The sequence below is a fragment of the Leuciscus leuciscus genome, assembly GCF_965113295.1.
Source record: "Leuciscus leuciscus genome assembly, chromosome: 24".
NCBI classification, from domain to species: Eukaryota; Metazoa; Chordata; class Actinopteri; order Cypriniformes; family Leuciscidae; genus Leuciscus; species Leuciscus leuciscus.
Window position 1 is genome coordinate 25,132,464 of NC_138723.1, and position 23,409 is coordinate 25,155,872.

Here is a 23,409-nt window from a genome sequence, read left to right on the forward strand (position 1 = left end):
TGATTGAACTAGGTATTTATTTAAAAAGAGGAGAAATTCATCATTAAGACCTCAGAAGTCATAAGTTGGAACTTCCCAGCAGGACTTGAAGGTAATCTTGTACGCTCTCCAAAATAATTTCTCTTCATCTCATTGTGATTGGTTTGTGTGCTTGTGCTGGTGTTTTTGTAGCAATGCCTCACACCAGCTGTGTGTGTGTATCACACCGAATCGCTGCATTTTTGCTGACCATCTGCTTTATGGTGTGTCCTTCAGGGACAGCTCCTCTAAGTCAGAGTCAATTCAACACACCCTACTCGAGTCAATATCTACCCTCACACTCACAAAACACCTACAACGCTCTTTAAAAATGCAGGGCTCTCTGAGGTACACAGACATCCAGGATATCACACAATGTAATTGCACCTATTGATCAGGATTCTTAGTGAATGATACAACACAACTGTTGTTGACTGATCCTAACATCTTGATTCTCTCTTCTGTAGGTGTAATAGATAATCACGACTGTCATAGTGCAGGTAGATTACCTCAGTCTTGTGTAGTTGTCTACAGTGCAGCTGTGCAGGAAAGCGAGCTTCAAGGTGACTTCTGTTGCTGCGCTGGAGCCAGAACCACAGAATGTGTCTGAGACGGATCAGTTACAGGGTGACAAATTCAGCACTGAATCACAACTAGTCTGGACCTCTCGTTGTCATTCCCTCAGTCTCTTTTCCATTACTTAGACCACAAATCATTGCTCATGTCGTGATACTCATGTCAACCTCTACATTGTGTAATATTTATGTGATGATGCATGCAGAATCGGTAGACTACATAAGAGTTTGATAGCAATGAATAATGTTAAATAAGTCAGCATCCCAAAGATGTATTTTTTTTATCAAGGGTGCATTAAATTGATCAGATGTGACCGTAAAGACATTTATGCTGTAAAGATTTCTTTTTCAATTTTTTATCCATCAAAGAATCCTAAAAAAACAAACAATTTCACTAATTCTGCAAAAATATTAAGCAGCACAAGTGTTGACACTGACTGAGACAAGTGTGTTCAACATTGATAATGATCACAAAAAAAGCACCAAATCAGCATATTAGAATGATTTCTGAAGGATCATGTGACACTGAAGAATAAGAATAACTAGAATAACGATAATGAAAATTCAGCTTTGCATCACAGGAATAAATTACATTTTAAAATATATTCAAATAGAAAACAGTTATTTTAAATTGTAATATTTAAAAAAAATTACTGTACATTTGCAGCCTTGGTTAGTTTAAGGTTTTATACGACAACAATGTTCTAAAAATATTTTTAGTGAGTTTTTTTTATGCACAGATGACAACATTCACACGGATCTGCAAAAATGACTAAAAGCGATGTATGCTGCCAGGCCAGTAGTTGGCGATGTCGCTTTGTAAAGAAACACTAGAATAAACACTTAATATGCATGTGCTTGACGATAATGGTATCATGTTCGAAAAACCTGCACTTTAAAACCAGTTTTCAAAAGTTTGCGTTCTCAGGCCCTCAAATCAGTTGTCGTGTAAATGAATTGCCAAAACGTCAAAACGTCGTGTAAACGTCCCCAATGATACTTCCTTCAAAACATAAAAAATTACTTGAGAGAGAGAGAGAGAGAGAGAGAGAGCTATTCAAGCACAAATGCATCATCTAACAAATTAATGTCAAAGCTTGATTGAACTTATTCACTTTGTTACATTGTTCGCTTCAAGAACATGATGTTCATGGACATTTCTGCACATGTCAGATCAGTGGCGTCCATTAGTATCCTCAGTGGTTCTTGGAAAAATCAATTGTGCTAACTCAGAGCAGGAAGAGTAATAGCATGTCTTTGGTCTGTCTGTCAGTGTTGTTAGAGTCATGCTGTTACTGTTGTGTGTCCTGGTCAAAGCAGAGCTGTGATCTTGGATCTCATTTGTGTGGAAGGGCCGCTGGTATCAGTGTGATGTGAGAGCTGGAACTAGCTAACAGAATTTTTATTTGGAGTGAATTGTGTCCGGCAGCCGTGCGCCTCATGGAGGGGTGAAAAGTTCATGCTGAAACTTAAACCGTTAATTCTTCCCCAAACTGAATTTAATGGTGAACTAGAGACAGGAATCGTTTAAGAGGGTTCAGGGTTCTTTTAAATGTGGTCAGTTTTTTAAATAGGGTCTTTAAATCTCTTTAATTTTTCTGTTGTTGTATTATTATATTATATTATATTATATTATATTATATTATATTATATTATATTATATTATATTATATTATATTATTATACAGTACAAGAATTTTCTGTTAGAATTTTGATTGTGCTGGAACTGGAATTTTTCCCAGTTTTCCTCAGACTCTTCTGCAATCCAGGGGTCCCATGCGTGGCTTCACAGGAGATTCAGAGCTATTTTTTGCAGGAAATGTGGGTCAGCAGTTTTATTGTCCTCTTTAACCAGCGTCTTACATCCCCTGAAATGTACAACAGAAGTTCTTTGAACAGCACAAGAGGTCAGGAAATAATTGGATTTTTTTTTGTACAGAAGAACGCCATTTTCTCTCCTGATGGACTGATGTTAACATGGCAAAGAAATATTCACTTCTTTTATTTTTGTGCACATTCATAAAGGCAGGAGTTAATAGACTATTTAAAGTTATTTCATACAGATTTCATTATTGAAAATATTGAATTATTTTTCATAAATAACCCAGCAAAAAGAGTTGTTTTTTCATGTTTTGGATTAATCACCAAATGCTGTTTTATAAGAGAAATTACATAGAATTGCGCGATTGACAATTAGTATGATTAAGTTTACGGAGCTTCTCATTCATTTCTATGGTATCCACAAACAGTGATTGACTGTCGCACAACTCTTAACGAAATTCAATGACGTCAAAGCTGAAATGTGATGTGGAAGAAGTACTTTATACTGTTTTTCACCTACTATATAGTAGGAAAGTATGCAATTTTCGGATGCAACTCATTTCTGAGCAGTCTTGCGAGTCAACACAACTCAAATGTGCGCATGTTCACGAGAACACCAAGACGCATGCGTGTTGTATTGACACGAGAGCAGACGTTGTTGTGTGAACGTTGGATATTAATATTTTTTATGGGGGTAAAATTATGTTTTTTGTTCAAACACTCATGTCACTTCAAGTTAAACCACTGCAGTCACATGGATTACTTTAATGATGTCTTTACTACCTTTTTGGGGCTTGAAAGTGGTAGTTGTGTAGCTGTCAACTGAGGGACAGAAAGCGTTTCATTAAAAAGATCTGGATGAAAGGATTATTTAGAAACCTAAATAATGTCTAATATTTTATATTAACTTTTTTTTCCCTCTCATATTTCATAGAAATAGTGATATATATATATTTACTTTCTTCACCTTCATGTGTAATGTCTCCCCAACAGGTGAAAACACATCCACTGAGCTTTTCAGTTGTAATTTGATTGGAGTTGAACCTTTGATGTCAACAACAAACAAATTCTTTTTGAATGCAGAATTATATGATTAATTGCACTGTATTATTTGCATTTAGCATTGTTTTCCCCTGCAGTCTGTAAATCAGCACAGATTGAGAACCACTGCAGAAGTCCTGATGTCCCTTAGAGAGAACATGTAGATCAAATAAGTCAAATACCTGTAAAAAAAAGTCACACTTTTTAAAAATGTATAATTATTTTATGATATATTATGCTGTATTTCAGTATCTATATGCATGTATGGTCTCAGAGAGAGGAAGATGTCCTCTATGCAGGACAAATTGAAGTGCTGGGTCTAAAATTGTTTGCTGTTCTAAGATTTTGAAGTGAACATGTTTCATTTTACATTAGCCAAAGTTAAACATTGCAACTTTGTGTAATGTGTTCCGATCACACTTCTGATTCACATTTAATGTAGCTAACTGTTTGCTTGGACTTAATTAAGGACCGGTTTGTTTGGAAAGACATGTCAGCAGCAGCCGACCTATGGGCTCATGCGAAACTAATTCTCCTTAAATATTATTCTCATATCCTTCCCAAGTACTCATCACTCATTCAGCCAAGCAGTGTGAGCAGAATATTCCCACACTGCTTTAAGAGATGTGAAATCCATGGCCATTAGGACCAGACCACTGCAGCAACATCATCTGCAAGTCTAATGATGTTGGCAGTTCATGCCGTTGCAGTATTTAATGAATTTAAATAACCCAATTTAAACAATGACATGTGTGCACTGGGAGATTGATGTGCCTGCCAGTTAAGACAGGTTTGTCTGATGATGTGGGATCCCATCTCAGTGTAGTTCCCATAATGCACTGCTGGAAATGTGTGTGTGTGTGTGTGTGTGTGTGTGTGTGTGTGTGTGTGTGTGTGTGTGTGTGTGTGTGTGTGTGTGTGTGTGTGTGTGGTGGTGGTGGTGGTGGTGGGGTGGGGGGCTGAGATTTGGCCGTTACTCATCTCATAAAAACGCCATAAATGCTGAAGCTCGCACATATAATGCACACCTACTGATGAAGAAAATTGCTAAAATAATCTCTCTGGGTTAATTAGTGCAAAACCTAGTCTGCCATTTGGAAAATAATCCTGACAGATCTCTTGATTGTTTGGTTTCTAAGTTTTGCTCCTTTTTTTTTCATTCTACACTCATCTAAGTTCATTCTAAGAAAAACGGGTTAATGCAATGTCTGAAAGAAGGAAGGAGTGCTTCCTTCGGAGAGAGCTATGGTAGAAATGTGTAACTCTTGAACATGATCAGAATTATCAGCTATTACAGGTAAATTGATATACTCATACTCATCATAATTCATGCATGAAAGGGTTAAAAATGTGTATCTGTGTTTTTTCCTGTCTTTCAGATTTTAAGTATTCATTAAAATACAATCTCTAAAATGCAACTCATGCCATATTTCTTGAGGGTTAGCAAGTTTCAAAACTCTCTATCGTCATATTGTTTATAGCTTGTGTTTGGATCGTTTTATGCTTAGTTTCCATTCTATTGTGTTTGGGCTTCCCTTCTTTCTAAATGAAATGATTGACTTTCTTTATACGCTTATGTTGAGCGTATGTTTCCACTCAGTTTGATGAGCTGAGGTTTGGCACAAACAGTACATTTTTCTGATTTACTGCACCGTCAGGTACAGAAAAAAACTTCAGATATCCCTGAAAGCAATCACTTTAATTAAAGCTCGGACCACAACAGTGTATGCATGTGTACAATTATGTACTGATATGTTTAGAATGGGTTCTGTTCACTCTCTGATATTGTTTCTTGTCTTGCACATGGAAAACTGACTGAAATGTATCTGTTTCTGTTTTTTTGTTAGGCCTCTCTGGACAGCAAAGAAGCTCACTTGGTTTATTGGAGCAGGACACTAATGTTTCTTGTTCTTCCTCTAAGGCCTTGAAAATGGTAGCGCAATGGATAAGACACATGCCTTTGGTGTGAGAGACCCGGGTTCGAATCCACTGTGAGACACCAATGTGTCCCTGAGCAAGACACTTAACCCCTAGTTGCTCCAGAGGCGTGCGACCTCTGACATATATAGCAATTGTAAGTCGCTTTGTATAAAAGCGTCAGCTAAATGAATAAATGTAAATGTAAATGTAAAATGGCCTTTGAGAAAATAGGCCTCATCTTTGAAGGGAATTGAATTGCAGGGCCATTTTTTGGGCTTTCCTTTCATTTACTTGGTGTTTCTGGGGATATTAAGGTTGCAGTGTCCCCAAGCAGACTTCTAAGAATCATTCCGTTTCAGAAGTGGTCCATAAAAGGTTTGATTCACTCTGATCATCCGTGAAGCCACTTCATGGCTGTGTCCTGATTGTGCTTTCAGATTGAATTAAGAGAAAATACTATCAGCGCTCGAGACTGTGGTGTGGACTTCCAGTTTTTCATCACCATGGATTCTAGCAAGACCACATGCCAGAAAGATTGAGTACATAGGAAAATCTGCGGAAAAAGAATCATATTCCCACTTTCAAGTTAGGATATCTTTCAAATTCCTCCAATGTCGTACCGAAGAAGGATCTTGATTAATCCCTGCTATGCTCTCAGGGAAGGTTATTAATTGAGCCGTTTGATGAATGAACACTTGCCTCTGAATTATGGGTATTCTGCAGCAGTAGAGCTCGCAGATTTACGACGCTCTCCCTGGCGATGAGGGGTTTTAACTTCTCAGTCTGAAAGACTAAAACCAGAGGAGGTTTGGGTAGAGAGTTGTTGCCTATCCTCCCTTTAATGTGTCTGTCAGAAGACCGCTGGGTAACAGTTCACAAAGAAAGCTAATTTGCATTTCAATCTGCAGCTGAAGTCTCATTGGCCGTTCAACGCAGCATCACTATTTTGCTTCTGACATTTTTTTGAGTCTTGGAAATGAATGAATGAATGGATTAATGGATTGTTTTAAAGTTCTAAGGCCTTTATGAATAATGCAATGACCTCGGTATGTTCTAAAGAAGCTTCAGATTTCTTGTAGGGACTCGTGGACGTTTTGTTTTTAGACATTTCCTTTCTGTCTGACCTAAATTTAGTTGCTAAACTTGAGTGCCTTGTAACTGAGGCTGTGATGAATTAATAATCATGGCAAAGAACTTTGTCCTCAATCTTTAGAACTCAAAATAGCCGATTGATAGCGGAATAAAATACATTGTACTTTCTATGGTTGGCTACACCGCAAGTAACCAAACAAGCTCTCGGGCTTGTTTTTCAAGCCATCGGATGCTTTAAGATACGGCATCCGCCTGTGCCAAAATATGAAAATTCTATAAAATCGGCATCTGCTGCAAACTGTAATCAGGTCATGGCAATAAGTCCTGTCCTCCTTCACTGCTCCTTTTCAGGAGACCTTCATGAATAATCAGAGAAAAAACAGGCCACTGTTGGTCTTTGAAGTTTTCCATGCTACTAAAAATAATCCCATAATGCATTATAATGAAAAACCATTTGTTGGTTCCATCACTGCAGATGTAGTCAGAAAGCTTCAGCGGTAAACACAAAACAAAATCCAACCCGCCTTGCAGAGAAACTGAGGACATGTGTACTTGAAAGGGAAAGAGGTTATTGCAGTTTGATTGACATGTAGAGTCAGGGTTAGTCATCAGATGATCACATATGAGTGATATATATATATATATATATATATATATATATATATAATTAAACGTATGAAGTTATGTAAAACAACTGATTTTAAGACATGCCATGTTTTTTTTCTAACTTTTACATTTTTGCTGTTTCAATCTTAGAACATGCTGTTGAATGGAAAATGTTCCATTGTGACATCTTATTTATTGTAATGTAACAACAAGTAATCACCTGTAATCCACCTTTCTCAACTTTTTACTGACAGATGAATGTCCTTAATGAATAAAATGTAAATTCTGTTGTTCCATCCTTCATGTTATTCCAAACTTGTACGCTGCTATTTTTTCATGGAATATTCTAGATTTCATTCAAATAATATTTACCCATCTTTTTCTCATCAAAGACAATTAATCATGACCAGTGTAAGAGAAATAATATTGTTTTATGTGTATTAAATCAATGTCACTGCTTATACATGATCTATTTAGTTAATCTTACATGAGTTACATAGGTTTCCTTGCATAAGTTTTTAGTCAAGAAAAGAATATGTTTTTGTATGTGTGAGTAAATCAATAATTTTTTTGTATGTACTAAAACAGACACTCTACCTTTATTGTTACTCAATATATGATGCTTTTGACGTTTCATGTCTTATTTTTGTGGTTTTCACAGTTATGTTATCCTACCTTGGGTCTTGTATTGTTCGTGTAACCACTGTTTGGTGAGTGTTAGTTTGTCAAGTCATGTCAAGTTATGCTTAGTCAAGTCTTTGTTTATTTTGTACACATATCTGTTCAATACTGCACTTGGGTTCGTGAAGCTCACCTCCAGTGGAATCGAACAGAAGGTTTTTAAGCAGGTCGCTGCCCAAATAGAGGTTATGGCATGTGTAAGGGTAAGATTTTGACTCTTAAGTATGGAGATGTTGTAAGTTGAGGCACTCAAATGCAAGGCCTCAGATAACTACCAAGCACAGGCCCCCTCCCTCCATCACAGTCTTGGTAGAAGACAGATATATTGCCCCTTTTATCTCTTTTTTGACTCTCTCTAGTGTTTCAAGTTTTAATCTGCAAATGCTGCGAGAAACAACTTGTGAATTATTCTTCTTTATGTAGTCAAGGTCAGTAAGCCTGGGAAGAGTCTAGGGAGTCAGATAAAATGTTTCCTATTAAAAAATATTTATGCATGTCAGGTAGACATAATGGAATGTTGAGGAAGACCAATGTGGATGAAGATGAACTGGAAAGTACGGTGGCCGAGAGAGCTCAACGCGCTGCAACTGAAGAAAACACATGCAAATAGAAAAACACCTGCAAATTAAGAAAACATCTTCATCAGTTTCACAACACATGTGTGCTCCAAATACTCACAACACAACCAAATACAGAAACGCGCTGCAAAAGTTCACGACACAACCAAATACAGAAACGCGCTGCAAAAGTTCACAACACAACCAAATACAGAAACGCGCTGCAAACAGGACAGAACACAACGGAAATGTTTCCGGGGAACCCAATAAGTGACAGACCCGGCTGGGACGTTTTTTATTGCTCGTGAGCATTACCTATGCCCTAACGTTACTCCCTTAAAAGGGCAGACGGCAGAGCCCTTGAAGTGGGCACTTTGGAGGGAGCGGGGCACTTGTGTGCCATTATGTAGCCGTTTGGAACGGACTTGATGAAGTGAGCAACGAAAGCCAATGTAATTTCCTCATTATTTTCACCTGGGATGTTCCCATGACAACGCAGCGCCGTCTCATATTTGGACCTCTTATATAGCCTACTGTCTATGATTTGGACCCTTCATTCTAACATTTCTTATGAAACTTATTTTAACATAACATGAATGTGTACAATGTAACTGATGTATATATTAATATCTTTCCCTCATGTTCTTTTTCTCTATCTTTTTTTCTTTAATTTATTTTAGTCTTCAGCTTGTTCTTTTCTGATTAGTATTCTTATGACATTGAACATATCTATATATAAATACATTTTGTATATTGTAGGCTATACAAAGTTGTATGTCATAAACGTGTAATCTCTGTATGTTTTGCAACAAAAATTAAATAATAAATTACATTAAATTAAAGTAGACAGCTGTAAGCACGTCCCAGTCGGGTCCGTCACTTATTGGCTTCCCCGGAAACATTTCCGTTGTGTTCTGTCTTTTGCAGCGCGTTTCTGTATTTGGTTGTGTTGTGAGTATTTGGAGCACACATGTGTTGTGAAACTGATGAAGATGTTTTCTTAATTTGCAGGTGTTTTTCTATTTGCATGTGTTTTCTTAAGTTGCAGCGCGTTGAGCTCTCTCGGCCACCGTAGGAAAGTGTACATGTGACAAAAGGAAGTAGGAAGCCTTGTGATAATCTGTTCATTTGCTTATCGATCCATTCAGACCGTTACATCTTGTAAACTGGGAATTTTCTGAGCGCTCTGACTTTTACCATGTGGCTGCTGTACCACCTGACTACTGCAGATTCATATTGGGGTTGATAATGTTGCCATAGAAACACATTCTGAAGGTGCATTCACGCCATGTTGTAATTACGAGGTTTCAACTTGTAAAAAAAGATTTCCACTTGTAAAAAGCGTTCACATCCTCGTAGAGCTCATAATTACAGCTTGTAAGCTGGGAATTTTCTGAGAGCTCCTACCTGTACCTCGTGATGCTCAAACAAGATTATCAGTAAATTACATCTTCATTTTTTTTTACTTTGTTCCTCACACAAAACTATCATTTGGCTTTAGATGTAAAATATTTAGTAGTTTTGGGCAGATATGGTTGCTGTCGTATATGAAAAAATAAAAATAAAACTATGCAAAGATTCTTCATTATCTATAGTTTTCTACGAAAAAAAAAAAGCTCTGTGGTTCAGACTATTCACTTCCGATTCTATTCCATTTGATGCTGGTATAAATTTGACTAGGCACATTTTATTGTTTACTAGTTATATGTAATGGATTAGTCAGAATAACTATTTTATAGATTTAAAAGGAATTAAATATGAAAGGGGCTTGCCATAACCAGGTGTTTGTTAAAGTTCGGTTATAATAAAGTATGCAAATCATTTCATTGCAGCAGTAGAAAGACTCTTATCCAGTCACTATCTGCATGTGTCCCATAAGGAAATCTGCAAAGGAAAGTGTTCTCCTTTAACTGCAGAGGTCTCCACATCCCCTCACACACCTTTACCAGCCTGTGGTTCCTTCCTACAGAGAGCAAGAGGCGGAGGAGAGGAAAGAGATCGTAGATACGCATCCTAGTTGAAGTCAATGAGAACTTCTCTTCGGAGAAAACGGGCGCTTGTGAAGGAGCTTCAGGACGTCTGGAGATCTCAGAGATGCTTTTGATGGTCTCAGCCGGTGATATCGCTCCGTTCATGTTCAGAACAAAATTGAGAGACCATTTCAATGACTCAATGTGCTCGTTTTGAGGAGCAAAGGAGACGTTTCTGTAGGATTTTCAGTCCGGAGACGTGATGTCAGCCAGCGCTCGCGCCCTGCTCTTAGGTAAGTTTCCTCCTCGTGCTTGTGAGAGTGATGTTTCTACAGCACGTGTCAGATGTGATGAGTTGGAGAGATTTAGTAGATTGGCAGACTTTGTAGTAGTTTACTTGGTTGGTGACGTCAGTAGTTTCAACTAATGTTACTTTTACACGACAATTGACACACACAAAAAGCGATCAGATTATGGCAAGCTGTTTTAACATTTTCTTTAAGTATACTAGTATTTATTTATTATGTTACAAATATTTTAAGTAGTCTATTCCAGTATCTTTTTAAGTTTCACTAGTAACTATTTTACATTCATTTTACATTTTTTAATATATATTTTGTGTCTAGTAACAAATTTCACATTTTTGCCGATGAATATGTGATCTGGGGTTCAGATGTCAACTATTTAACTTCCGATTCTATTCCATTTGTTGCTGGTATAAATTTTACTTGGCACATTTTATTGTTTACTTGTTATATGTTATGGATTAGTCAGAATAACATTTTATAGTTCAATCATATCAGTAGATTTAAAAGGAATTAAATATGAAAGGGGCTTGCCATAACCTGGTATACTTCAACCTTCCTTGTGTGCTGTATTATTCAGCATCCGGATAGATTATGCATTCATTTATTAATGCCTTCCTGTCCATGCATTAAGTTATGATTTCACATGTTGTCCACAAGTGATCTTAGATGCATGTTTCACAGCCTTTTTACAAACTCTCTGCGTTGCAGTTTTTTAAATGATACAGTATTACTTTTATTTTTTTATTTATTTCTCCATGTTTCTGTTATTGAGAATGCAGATATTTAGGGGTTAAGTCTGACACGTAGGGTGAAGTCAGGTAAAAAGGGTCACTTTTTGGTCTGAAGCAGCTTTAAAATGTCTTTAAAACACATTTTTGTGTTAAGTCGGCCCCTTCTGTCATTTTATGTTAAAAAATATGTAATAAAAAAACAACAACTGTTTAAACCCAAGAGCTATTTAAATGTCAGAAGTCTCCCTCAGTATTAACATCACTATGTTCAGTTATAGTAAAATGGGCCAGTGTTTCAAAACCATCATTGTTAAAAAATAAATGAATGCTATATATGTAATGTGAAAAGTTGCAATTATCAGTTTAGGTTATTCATCTTATATTTCCCCTTCAATACTGCACACCGTAACAAACTCAGACCAATCAAACCAGTGAATGCATGTCAAGTATTATTGTCTAACTGGCATATTTTACCTGATGGCCTATTTTACCGACATCATACATATAACTAGATTTGCATGTCCTTAAGAAAATGTCAGTTCTCAGTTGCAAGTCAGCAAAACAAATAGTAGTAAAGTTTTAGGAAAGCTTAGGGTTTAGGCTTTGGTTCTGTGTAAATTAGATATTGCATCAGCCCTAAACTTTGCTGCTGTTGTGACGTTCAGGTCGAGTCTTATTTCCATTTGGCTGCTGGAGAATCAATACATGAGTTTTAAGTTGTGTGTAAGCCATTTTACTTGTAACGCGATATATTTCAGAGTGGATCTGGTTATTCAATGAGGAAAAATGTGGACGAGACTTGATTTTATCCACTGGGAATTGATATGAAAAGAGGTGTCTGTATGACGGGTGGTTGTATGAAATTGATTGAAAAAATAAGAGGGCTTGATGACGTCAGACGAAAAGAATGTTTAGTTATTGTGTTTTGAAGAAAAACTGCAGTAACAAGCACTTTTTTCATTTAGAATAACTTGCACCGGTGAACCATTCACAATAAGACTACAGGTAATACTAATTTAATGTTGACTTAAAGGGATAGTTCAACCGAAAATGAAAATTCTGTCATCATTTACTTACCCTCATGTTATTCCAAACCTATGAGTTTCTTTCCTCTGTTGAACACAAAAGAAGATATTGTAAAGAATGATGGTAACCGGACAGTTGATTGGACCCCATTGACTTACATTGTACTTCTTTTCCTACTATGAAAGTCAATGGGTGCCGTCAACTGCCTGGTTACCAACATTCTTTAAAATATCTTCTTTTGTGATGACAGGATTTAAATTTTTGGGTGAACTATCCCTTTAAGTTATGTAGCACTGCATGCTCTGTAAAATACCGCAACCTGTGTGCTTTCTTTTACTGCAGTTTACTAAAGTGTTGTGACTAGACAATAAGTGGCAGAGAGAGACACGAGGCGCTTGAGTCCTCAGACTCGCAAACATACAGCAGCAAACGCCATAGCAATTATCATGATGAGTGCTTTCATTAGTTGCATTAAAACAACTGTGCTAGACAAGCCATGCAAACAACACAACATATCACAACACAGTCATTCACCCCGCAGACACGCCAACACAACACAAGAGGAGGTGTATATCTGTCTGTCTGTCTGTCTGTCTGTCTGTCTGTCTGTCTGTCTATCTGTTGGCATTGACATTTTATTGGTTGGGCTTTTCTTCTGTAAATAATTGATCATTGTCTAACAGTAAAGAACATCTTATTCCCTATAGCAACAATTATTACTCCTGCAGTTCTAAATAGATGTTTTCTGAGCAGCACAAACTGTTTTGTGCGTTTGATTATTCTCTCTCCTAGAGCAACTAGTGTTTTTTCCCTCAGAAATGTGCTCATGATGAGGTAGCAATGGCAAGGTGCCGCCAAAGCAAAGTGTGTTACTTTTCAGATTATATTTGAAGGGCTGGATAGATTCATTGAGACTTTTCTCATTAAATGCTGTGCTATTTGACATTTAGTTTTAAGATTTGTGCAACAAAATGTTAGATATATAAAAATAATATATAATAATATATCATTTTTATATAATAATAATATATCTGTCTGTCTATCTATCTATCTATCTATCTATCTATCTATCTATCTATCTATCTATCTATCTATCTATCTATCTATATATATATATATATATATATGGATGCACAATATATTGGCCATCATATCGGTATGGGTATATGTTCATTTTTAATGTTATCGTTATCGGCCCAATAAAAAATGTTGGCTGATATATATTAAAGCCCATAAATAATGGATTATTTCCTCCACCTGAGACACTTGAGATGCACACGGTTCGCGATGATGGTTTTTAATTACTTGAAATATGATTGAAATCAATTCAAAAAAGGAAAATACAGTTAAGTGCAACATTGTGTCTGTCAGATAGGCTACAGGAAATTAATTATAATAATAAGAGCATCATTATAATTGTGTGCTTGGAACATGGATTTTAATGTTGAGACTTTTGTTTTTTGTAATCAGGCTATGAAAAATTATATTAAAACTTAGATTTAGATTTATCTGCCAAATTGCAATATATCAGTTATCGGCTTTCAAATATAAAGAATTATCGGTTATCGCTATATATATATATATGTATATATATATGTATATATATATAGGCTATAATATATCACCTGATATTTTACATATTCATTTCCTTTATTATATATTATATTATGCTATAAATAAATAAAAATATATAGATATATAGATATATTATTTTTAACATTTTCATATATTATTATTATTCAGTTTTAAGATTTGCACAACAAAAAGTTTGGTAATATATTATCCCGTTTTAAGACTAGATATATAAAAATTAGGCGTGCATGATATACCATGTCAATTATCTGCCTATTTTCATTTTTAAAAAATGTAACATGAAAACACTTCCCCTATTTTTATTTTTAGATGAAATTTGCCATAATTTAAGGTTCACTTAAATTTATTAGTAAAAACACTAATACATTAATAACACTGTTATATGTCTCAAAATTAATATGCATTTTTCATATTCTACATTATAATGTTGTGATGTCTAAATTCCTTTGTAGTATTTAAAACGATTGGTTATTAGTTTGTTTTTTATTTCAACAAAATAGTATAGAATTTTAGTATCCGCCTGTTGTTTTTATTATTGACCATAACAAAAATTCTATAAGCTGAAGTTTCGGTGCATCCCTAATACAAACCAAAGCTTCTTTCCATTGCTTAAAATGCACATTTGTTACTTCATACTCAAATAAAGAGCGTGTTAAGAAGCAGATCTAAGATCAGTCTATTTTTAGATGGATCTCCAGGGGCAGAAAAGTATCTGTCAAGTATAAAGATGACATGGGCATCCAGAACCAGAGGTCAGGAAGTGACATCGTGCTGTGTGCTGCCTTCCCCCTCTTTCAGTCTCTCTCTCTCTCTCTCTCTCTCTCTCTCACTCGCTCTGCCCTGTGAATGTTGCTGTCAAACAGACTTTAATAACAAAAGCTGCATGTAGCGTTCTGAAATATGGAGTATCTCCTTACTTGACCTCAGTGTCTCTAACCCTAACCCTGATGAGACCACAACCTTTCAGTGCCAGAGGCTCATTTACTGCGAGCATCTGCCTTTACTTACGCAAATGCTATGAGATAAAAAGATCATTTGTGTGCCATGAAAGAAAAATGTTTCTCTGTGTCATTGTAAATGGTTTCTTCCTGATATTTCATGACAACATTACTTTAATATTTAATAGTTTGTTTATAATTTATTAATTTATACTTGCCAAATGGATGTCCCTGCATTACTTTCTTAGACACCATAAATACTGTATAATGGCTTCAGTAATGAAACCATTTGTACAAAGAAGCTCGATACACTTCCCACAGGATTGTGAGCCATATTAAAGTGCACAAAATGCTGGGAGTAACCAGCCCATGTGTGTGTGTTTTCAGGCGGCTGTGGTAATTTAGTAACTTAAGTCAGGAACTGTTGTGGGGGGGTTTTACAGCACCTAGCTTTAATTCAGCTCTTGATCACATGGACCATGTCAGCTCAGCTGTGTGTGTGTGTGTGTGTGTGTGTGTGTGTGTGTGTGTGTGTGTGTGTGTGTGTGTGTGTGTGTGTGTGTGTGTGTGTGTGTGTGTGTGTGTGTGTGTGTGAACGTCCCCATGGGGACCCAGCGCTGTCTTTAATTAGTAGAGCACATCACAGCAGGGCCGGCCCTCACTGAGAGCCGTGTCATTCCGTTCAGAGAAATCACAGTGACATCCTTTCTCCCACCAGACACACAGCACCAGCCACTTACCTCCTCTGTGTACACACACACACACACACACACACACACACACACACTGATATCAATCACACAGCTGTACATGTGCGGAACACATCCAGAGAACAGTGCAGCAGTGTTGCTGTATGTGTTGGTGTGTGATGGTCTGTTTTGATGGGTGTCATGAAAGTAATATTGTACCTTGTCTTATCGACCGTATGACACCTTACACTTTAACAAGTGATTAATAGAAGATGAAAAATAACCTGAGGTATGTATCTCAAAGGTGACAGACAGTAAAGACATTTATAATGTTCCAAAAGATATCAAATAAATGCTTTTGCTGTTCTTTTCTATAAAAGAACCCTAAACAATTCCATTTCAGTTTCCACAAAAAAATATTAAGCTGCACATCTGTTTTCAACATTCATAATAGTAGAAATATGCCTTGAGTAGCAAATCAGCATACTAAAATGATTTCTGAAGGATCATGTGACTCAAGACTGGAGTAATGATGCTGAAAATTCAGCTTTGCCATCACAGGAATAAAATACATTTTAAAATATATTAAAATATAGAATAACATTGTAAAGATATTTGACAATATTACTGTTTTCATTGCAGTTTTGATCAAATAAATGCATGTTCTTTTAAAAACATGTAAAACCTTTTGAACATAGTATATTTATTTAGATAAATGCAAATAATAAATGCTAAACTTCACACTTCTTTTACATTTGTGTTGAGTTTTTAAATAAGCACGTCAGTGATCAGCATATGCAATTTCGTTTTATAGAAATTAGCAAATTTTACATTTTGTTATTGACTTCTTTTATGTTCCACATGTCAAGCAACATTTTGGCTGGATAGTGGATAGATAAAGGCTTTTAAAGACTAAGAAAATGTTTTAGTGTAAAGTGAAGATCTATTATTTGTCATCCATCCATCCATCCATCCATCCATCCATCCATCCATCCATCCATCCAGTAAAGGACGTTTTACGTTCCCTCTGCCCGTCCCTTGTGCTTCTAGTGTATGTTGGTCATCATTGCTTTGAAGTGTCTCATGGCACAGGCCGCTCTGACCTACAAATCTCACGGCACTCAGAGACACGAGTGAGGAAAACGGAAAACAGATTGTGGAGGAGCATTCGAGGCCCAGAGCTGGAATGATCTCCTTTACTCCTGCTTTTCCTGAGACACCGTGAAACGGTTTAGATTTACTGTAATCCAAACCACATGCTCTCACCTCATGCTTTCATTGTGGAAAAACCAAAATATTTCTTTCAAAAATATTTGGGGGAGGTTTGCCTTTCAGCGTTACCTCTGGATTTATAGGCAGCCTGACAGGATGATGTTACCTGAGGCACTGGCGGGGATTTGCAGGGTGTTTTTTGAGAAAACATTACTGATACTTTATTTTAATAAAATGTATTTAAAAGGTTTTATTTTTGTTCTATTTTTTTTCTTCTTTTGCTTTTGACCACCCTGAAGATGAATTTGTACATTTGGATAAGAGTCACGTTTCTTGAAAAACAGTGGAGGGAAAATGAGGACAAATTTTTTTGCCAAGAATGAAACTTAAATCACACCCCTCCCTCCTCCAGGATTACAAACGATTCACTCTAAACATTTATTAACTCTGCTGTCCACTGCCCATTTGATAAATGAGCAAAACCTTTTAATATGAAACGCCAGACAAACAAAGAGTGATGGATGTGTTTAAATATATTAATTAATCTTGTGCATTAAACTCAATGTCTATGAATAGCAGCTGTTGTCGATTAACATAATATATATATTTCTGTTAAAATGAAAAAAAGAAGAAGCATTTGCTGTAATGCACTTAGTGGAAAACTGGCAAGTGACTGGAGGGTAGAAAAGCAGAAATCTGAAGCTCAATTATTTATTTTTCTTTCTTTTAAAGCACTTAATGAATTGTTTTTGAGCTGTCTAAATACTTTTTTTTTTTTTGGTGGACGAACTTCTGGTTATGTATTTTTGACAGATAAGGTTGTAGTTGGCACACATGCTGGAAGAAGCTAATGAGGTTTTCTCCTTCTCTCTAGTTCTTTCTCTCTTTCTCTCCCTTACTTTTTTTCCCCCAGAACATATGGCACCAGCACTTCTGTTTTTTTACAAGTCGTTAGACATAACTTCTTAAAGAAATTGAGCCGTTCCACTGCACTGCACATGTGCGACTTTTTGTGCTCTAATTGCTCCTGTTGAATCAGTGCGTTCTGTTCACCTACAAAAAAACTAAAGCAGCAGCAGTTTGTGCCATCTCACATCGCTCATCCGTTCACGGCTAATACACCCAGAAGGAACACCCGCAGGCTGCATTTGGCAACTTTCTGATTATGGTGCAGGATTCAAGATGTATTTAAAATGAGGTGTCCCTTGAACGTAATACAGCAGAGAAAGTTCTGGGAAAATGCGAGTTAATTTTATATGTTGTTTTTGGGCTTTCGCCACTCTTTAATGATATATAGCACGAGAATGAAGGGAAATTGCAGTGGAAAGACAGATGGAATGGGATTTGAATACAGCACAGACTCAATCAAACCCATCGCTGCCTCCCATTTTGCATGCTGTCCATCCTAAATAGTATGCAAGATTAGAATGTGTGCATCTAATGCTGCCTTCACGTGCTTTATTAAATTGCCTACTTCCCACTTCTGAAGTTGTGATTATGAGCTTGTCTCATACAAGTGATTTGTTTGGCGGAAAGAACAGGACTCTGAGGACACCAGGTTTATTCTTGCCTATTTATTGGGAAAATCTTAATAAAGCCAAAACTATATTTATTGTCCTATTTATTGATAACCATATAAAAAAAATAATCTAGATAGTCAGCATGCTGACAGTTCTGGAATTTCAGTCAAATACAGGCTATTTTCGCTGTGTATAAATTAAAACATACAATACGCTTCAAATGATTATTAATTTATGTAAATATCCACCACTTTAATGACAAGACGATGCGATGTAGCTGTTTTGGATTTTTTTTTTAAATAATACCAGTCACAGCAGCAATCGTTCTCCCCTCCTCCATGTTTAATGTTTATGGCCCGCCCAACTTGGGAACTTGGGTATCAAAATTATCCCCGTACTTCCCAGAGGTAAATTCGACTTGAGAGAGCGTTGATGTCCAATGTTTAACTAGGAAACTCATATTTACGATAATTCCGTTATAGGCACATAAAGGCAGCATTATGCTAAGAAATAGTATTCTAAAATAGGCTGTCGATAAATTCAACAGTACTATATGGCTTAGTGTAGAAAATAGACAGTCCATTGACAGTCCACGAAACTACCACTCTGTTGCTTCAAAAAGTTCATAAAGAGATCGTAAAACGAATCCATATGAATTGAGTGGTTTAGTCCAAATTGTCTGAAGAGACTTGATCACTTGACTTTATATGATTTAAACTGTTATTCACATATAAACTTTAATCAACGCACACATCAGACTTGGAGTTGAAGCATGAAGCTAAACAGAAGCTCAAGCATGTTCGCTTGACATGCGAGAACCAATGAGGTTCATTCTTGTGTGTTACGTAAGTCTTGCAGGTTTGGAACGACATGAGGGTGAGTAAATTATGACAATTTTTTTTCATTTTTGGGTGAACTAACCCTTTAAGATGTAAATATTGGCAATGTAATTTTACAGTAAAATAAAATTATTTTTACTACTCAAATTTTTATTTTAGAATACAATATATTTCTTATTTTGTTTAATACTATTATTTTATGTAATAACAATAAAAGAATAATAATTATTATTATTTTACAGTCATATTGAATAGGTCAAAAACAGTAGGAATGTGGCCTATGAAAACTCAAGTGGAAAGATTTTATTAAAACAACTTTTCAACACTAAAAAAACATTTTTAATACAGTGAAGGATTTTGTTAGCCTGGCAAGCCAGACCTACATCAAGATGTTAGGTCTGGCAACTCACCATAGACACGCTCAATCCGAGGGGCGGGATAAACGGCTGTCTTTCAAATTCCCTCTGCACGCAATAGGACAGCGCTTCAACCAACCAGAGCGTTTTCCCAACAGCGGAGCTAGTTGATAGACTCAACTTTTGCCGTATCTGGCCGGCAAAACTACGAACACATCTTCCTTTTTTTAAGAATGACTTCAGCGCTGTTCTATGCTCTTTTCTCAAAGAAAAACTTAACTCCAAGTCCTCCAGAGTCGCGGACAAAGCCGATTCGAAAGATGTTCGCCAGCAGCCAAGTTCACTCTGTCGTCATATGTTAAGCCCGCCCCGCCTACTGTATACACGATGTGATTGGCCTGACCCAATTTAGGTTTTTGCAGCTCGAAAGTCAATGGAGAGTTGCTAGACTGCCCTGGCTGCAAAATACATTTTGCTGCCGCTAGGGTGCGTCTAGATTTCTAGGCTAGGATTTTGTCATTTAAAAAAAAAATTCTGCTTTAATAAATAATAATCATTATTTTCTGTTCAGATAAACCCCAACAAAATTGCCCCCCAAATATACAGTAGCCTATCTATTCAAGTCATTTGTTGAAAATTCCTGTGTTTTTTTCTATTGCAATGCAAATTCTTTTCCAATATTGTGCAGCCCTATTCTAAAATATAACAGGTTGGATTGACAGTTTCCACATTTAACCTCCAGTATTAGCATGTAAGTGGACTTGTCAGTAAAATTGGGTTCACCCTCCCCAGCCCTTCATGAGCTGACACCTTCCTCCTATTGTTCGTTAAATACTGAGGGTTTGTGTGTGTGCTGTGAAAAGCTGTATTTTAAAAGGACTGTCTGGTGTTATTTGCGGTACGGAGGAGGACGAGTCAATACAGGTGCTGCCGCGTCTGCGTGTCGGGCTGCTGTTTCCTGCTGTGTCTATTCTGAGCAGCTTTACCTTGGCGTTCATGCGGTGTGACAGCTTAACTGCAGTGCGCTCCCTCCTGGAACAGACGAAAGGCGAAGGTCTCGCTCAGATGCCCGGTCTTCCTCAGCGTGAGCCGAAATCTGGCATTTAAAAAGAGGCATGCCATTTACTGTGTCCAGCAACAGAGGAAAAACAAGATCCTAGGAGAAACCTGCCATGAGATAAAGGTTATGTTGATAAAGTCATTTTTTTGTTGTTGATTTTATTATTTATAGACCAAGCTGAGTTTCTAATATATTGCGTTTTATTTGCTCTGAGGAATACGGTGGTTTACGGTGGAATACGGTGGTTCAAACAGCAATGCAAGTTTGAGAGGTGGTGCCCCGCCAAATCTTGCGAGAATCACAACTTGCTTTACGGCACGACGTCACACACATCAACAACATATGAAGCAGCCTCTATGAAAGACACTAGCACGCATTTCAGACGTGAATCATGGCCGAGTCAACGAAGAAAGTGCGGTCGGAAGAGTGCAGAGACGGCTCTGTGTGAGTTGTATTTACAACAGTAACGTTAAATACAAGTACTCCACAGTGACTCTAGGGGCCGCTGTTTGAGAAAAACGGAAATTGCATAGTGTGCCTACAAGTTTTATCGAAACCAAGCTGCCCAAATGACTTGTTTTGGATTTTGTCCCAGTATGACGTCATAGTGCGCCAAAAGACATACTTTAACAAGGTTTAACAAGGAAGTTTTGAGTTCTAAAAAAACTTTGATTTTTATAGTAGCCTACAATGACCTCTTATGTCAAAATTTGATTTCTCAATTCATGACCCCTTTAAACCAATTTTATTTCAGGTAGTTGCCAAGAAAACATTTCTTATTTTTATTTAGTTTAACTTATGAACGAAAACAACGAAAACTTTAATAATCAATAATAAAAACTATACAGACAGAACACAACAAAATTACTATATACACACACACAACAAAATTACTAAAACTTTAACCAAATTAAAATAAAATAAAAATGGAAAATATAAAAATATAAACTAATTCAAAGTATTCTAAATCTCCCAAATCTCATTCACATTCATGAAAATTTAAATCATATGAATGAGAAGTTGAGCTATGGCAGAGGGGGAGATTTTCAGTGAATTTTTGTTACAAATTTATTGTATGAATTGAAATGCATTGCTCACATTTATGTTGTTTTTATGGTGCATTTCTTCTTGACAGCCTCTGGTAACCATTCACTTTCATTTTATGGAATAGTAGCTTAAGGCCCAATCCCAATTCTATTTTATACCCCTTCGCCTACCCCTAACCCTTCGCCTACCCCTAACCCTTGCCCCTTGAAACAGAGTGTCAAGGCATAGGGGTGAAAATATTCCCCTAAGAAATGGGACACCACTACTACACCGTTACATGTCATTATACATCGTCGATAGCGCCTACGTCACAGGAGATGCGCCAATGTTTATTACAAACTTCCAAGATGCCGTCGTCAGCTGTAGTCTTGCGTGAGTTACAGCTATTTTTTGTATTTTTCTTCTGAAGTTTGCAGAAAATAACGAAGATGACGATATCTTCGACGCCTAAAAGCTGCGTTCACACCAAACGCGAATAGAGCATCTGGCGCGAGTGATTTCAATGTTAAAAGACGCGTTTACACGCGTCTGGAGGTCTTGCAGCGCGAATGAGGCGTTTAGTGCGGTGCGGTGGACGCGAATTCACCTCATTCGCGCGTCCACTTCGCTTCAAACTTTTGCTTTTTACACGCGTCATATTGTTAACGAACTTTAACGATTTTTTTGCAACTGTTTCTTTGAAGAACATGACCGTAAATATGAACACAAGATTGAATGTGACAAAGAAAATGATTATTGGCAGTCATGTTGCCTCTGTAGCCAGTGTATGCAGGTACATTTCTCATACCCCTTCGTTTGAAGTGTGGTCCCGAAAAATCTTCGTTTATCTGGCCCTTCCCCTTACCCCTACCCCTCCAAACAAAAGAGAATTGAGACAGCCCTACCCCTTCACGTGCACACGCAAAACAGAGGGGAAGGGGTAAGTGAAGGGGTAAGGGGTAGAATTGGGATTGGCCCTAAATGTATGAACATCTTTTGTGTTCAGCAGAAAAACGCCATAAGGAAGAGTGAATAAGGGCTTTTTTTCAAATCTATCCCTTTAATCACTAGGAAACATTGAGGTCTTTTTTGATGTCACAATAACAAGAAATGCGTCAAGGCAAGCGAAGCGGTAGGGAATAACAAGGGCCTTCCATCGGCCGAACGTCTCTCGATTAAACAAACATTACTCATGTCAACAGCGTATGTCTCTTTCTCTCTCTCTCCATTGACCTCTCCTCTGTACTGCTCCTGTGACTTTGAGTAATGCTGAAACCAGGGCAGAGTTTCCACAGCCTCCCCTTAATGAGCTAATTAAGTCCGTGGCTTGCAGTTTTAAAGTAGCTGTTGGTAGGCAGAGGAAATCTCAGCAAACACACAGATTTTGGGTTTGCATGGAAGAGCATCTCTGACATTACGTGGGCGGCACAGCGTTACAGCTTTTGTTGGGTCAACACAGATCTTAGAGCTTGGTACTTTTCCGGCTCTTGATGGAAATAACATCACAACATTTATTTTCATCAAGAGGTGCAGCAATTTTTGGTCAAGATCTTGTATTGACAATGCAAGAGTCCAGCACTTTGTAAAGTCTCCTTCAGCACATCCCATAGACTTTCAATGAGTTTGAGGTCTGGAGGTTCTTTCCAAATTCTTTCACAGTTTTAGCCTGATGAATTTTGGTATTGTCATCCTGGAATATGGCCATGATGTGTCTTCCTACATGGTTGTTTAAGAAATGAAAAGCTACACACTCCATCAATTAGGGTTAAAAGAACTGTTGGCAAACATAACATGCAAGAAACATAATAGTAATAATGATTCAGTCATAGA

The 23,409-nt window shown here is 37.0% G+C and overlaps 1 protein-coding gene and 1 long non-coding RNA gene across 2 annotated transcripts in view; one reads left to right on the forward strand and one right to left on the reverse strand.

The window, feature by feature from the left end:
• The window catches only part of LOC309489275, a 251,524-nt gene that overhangs the window by 54,307 nt on the left and 173,808 nt on the right, over positions 1-23,409 (reverse strand). The gene's annotated exons all lie outside the window — the stretch shown is intronic.
• The window catches only part of clmpa (CXADR like membrane protein a), a 68,220-nt gene continuing 55,082 nt past the window's right edge, over positions 10,272-23,409 (forward strand). Inside the window, exon 1 of the mRNA XM_082157870.1 lies at positions 10,272-10,574. Within this exon, the coding sequence (XP_082013996.1) occupies positions 10,544-10,574 (31 nt within the window). The 5' untranslated portion in view covers positions 10,272-10,543. The remainder of the gene's footprint in view (positions 10,575-23,409) is intronic.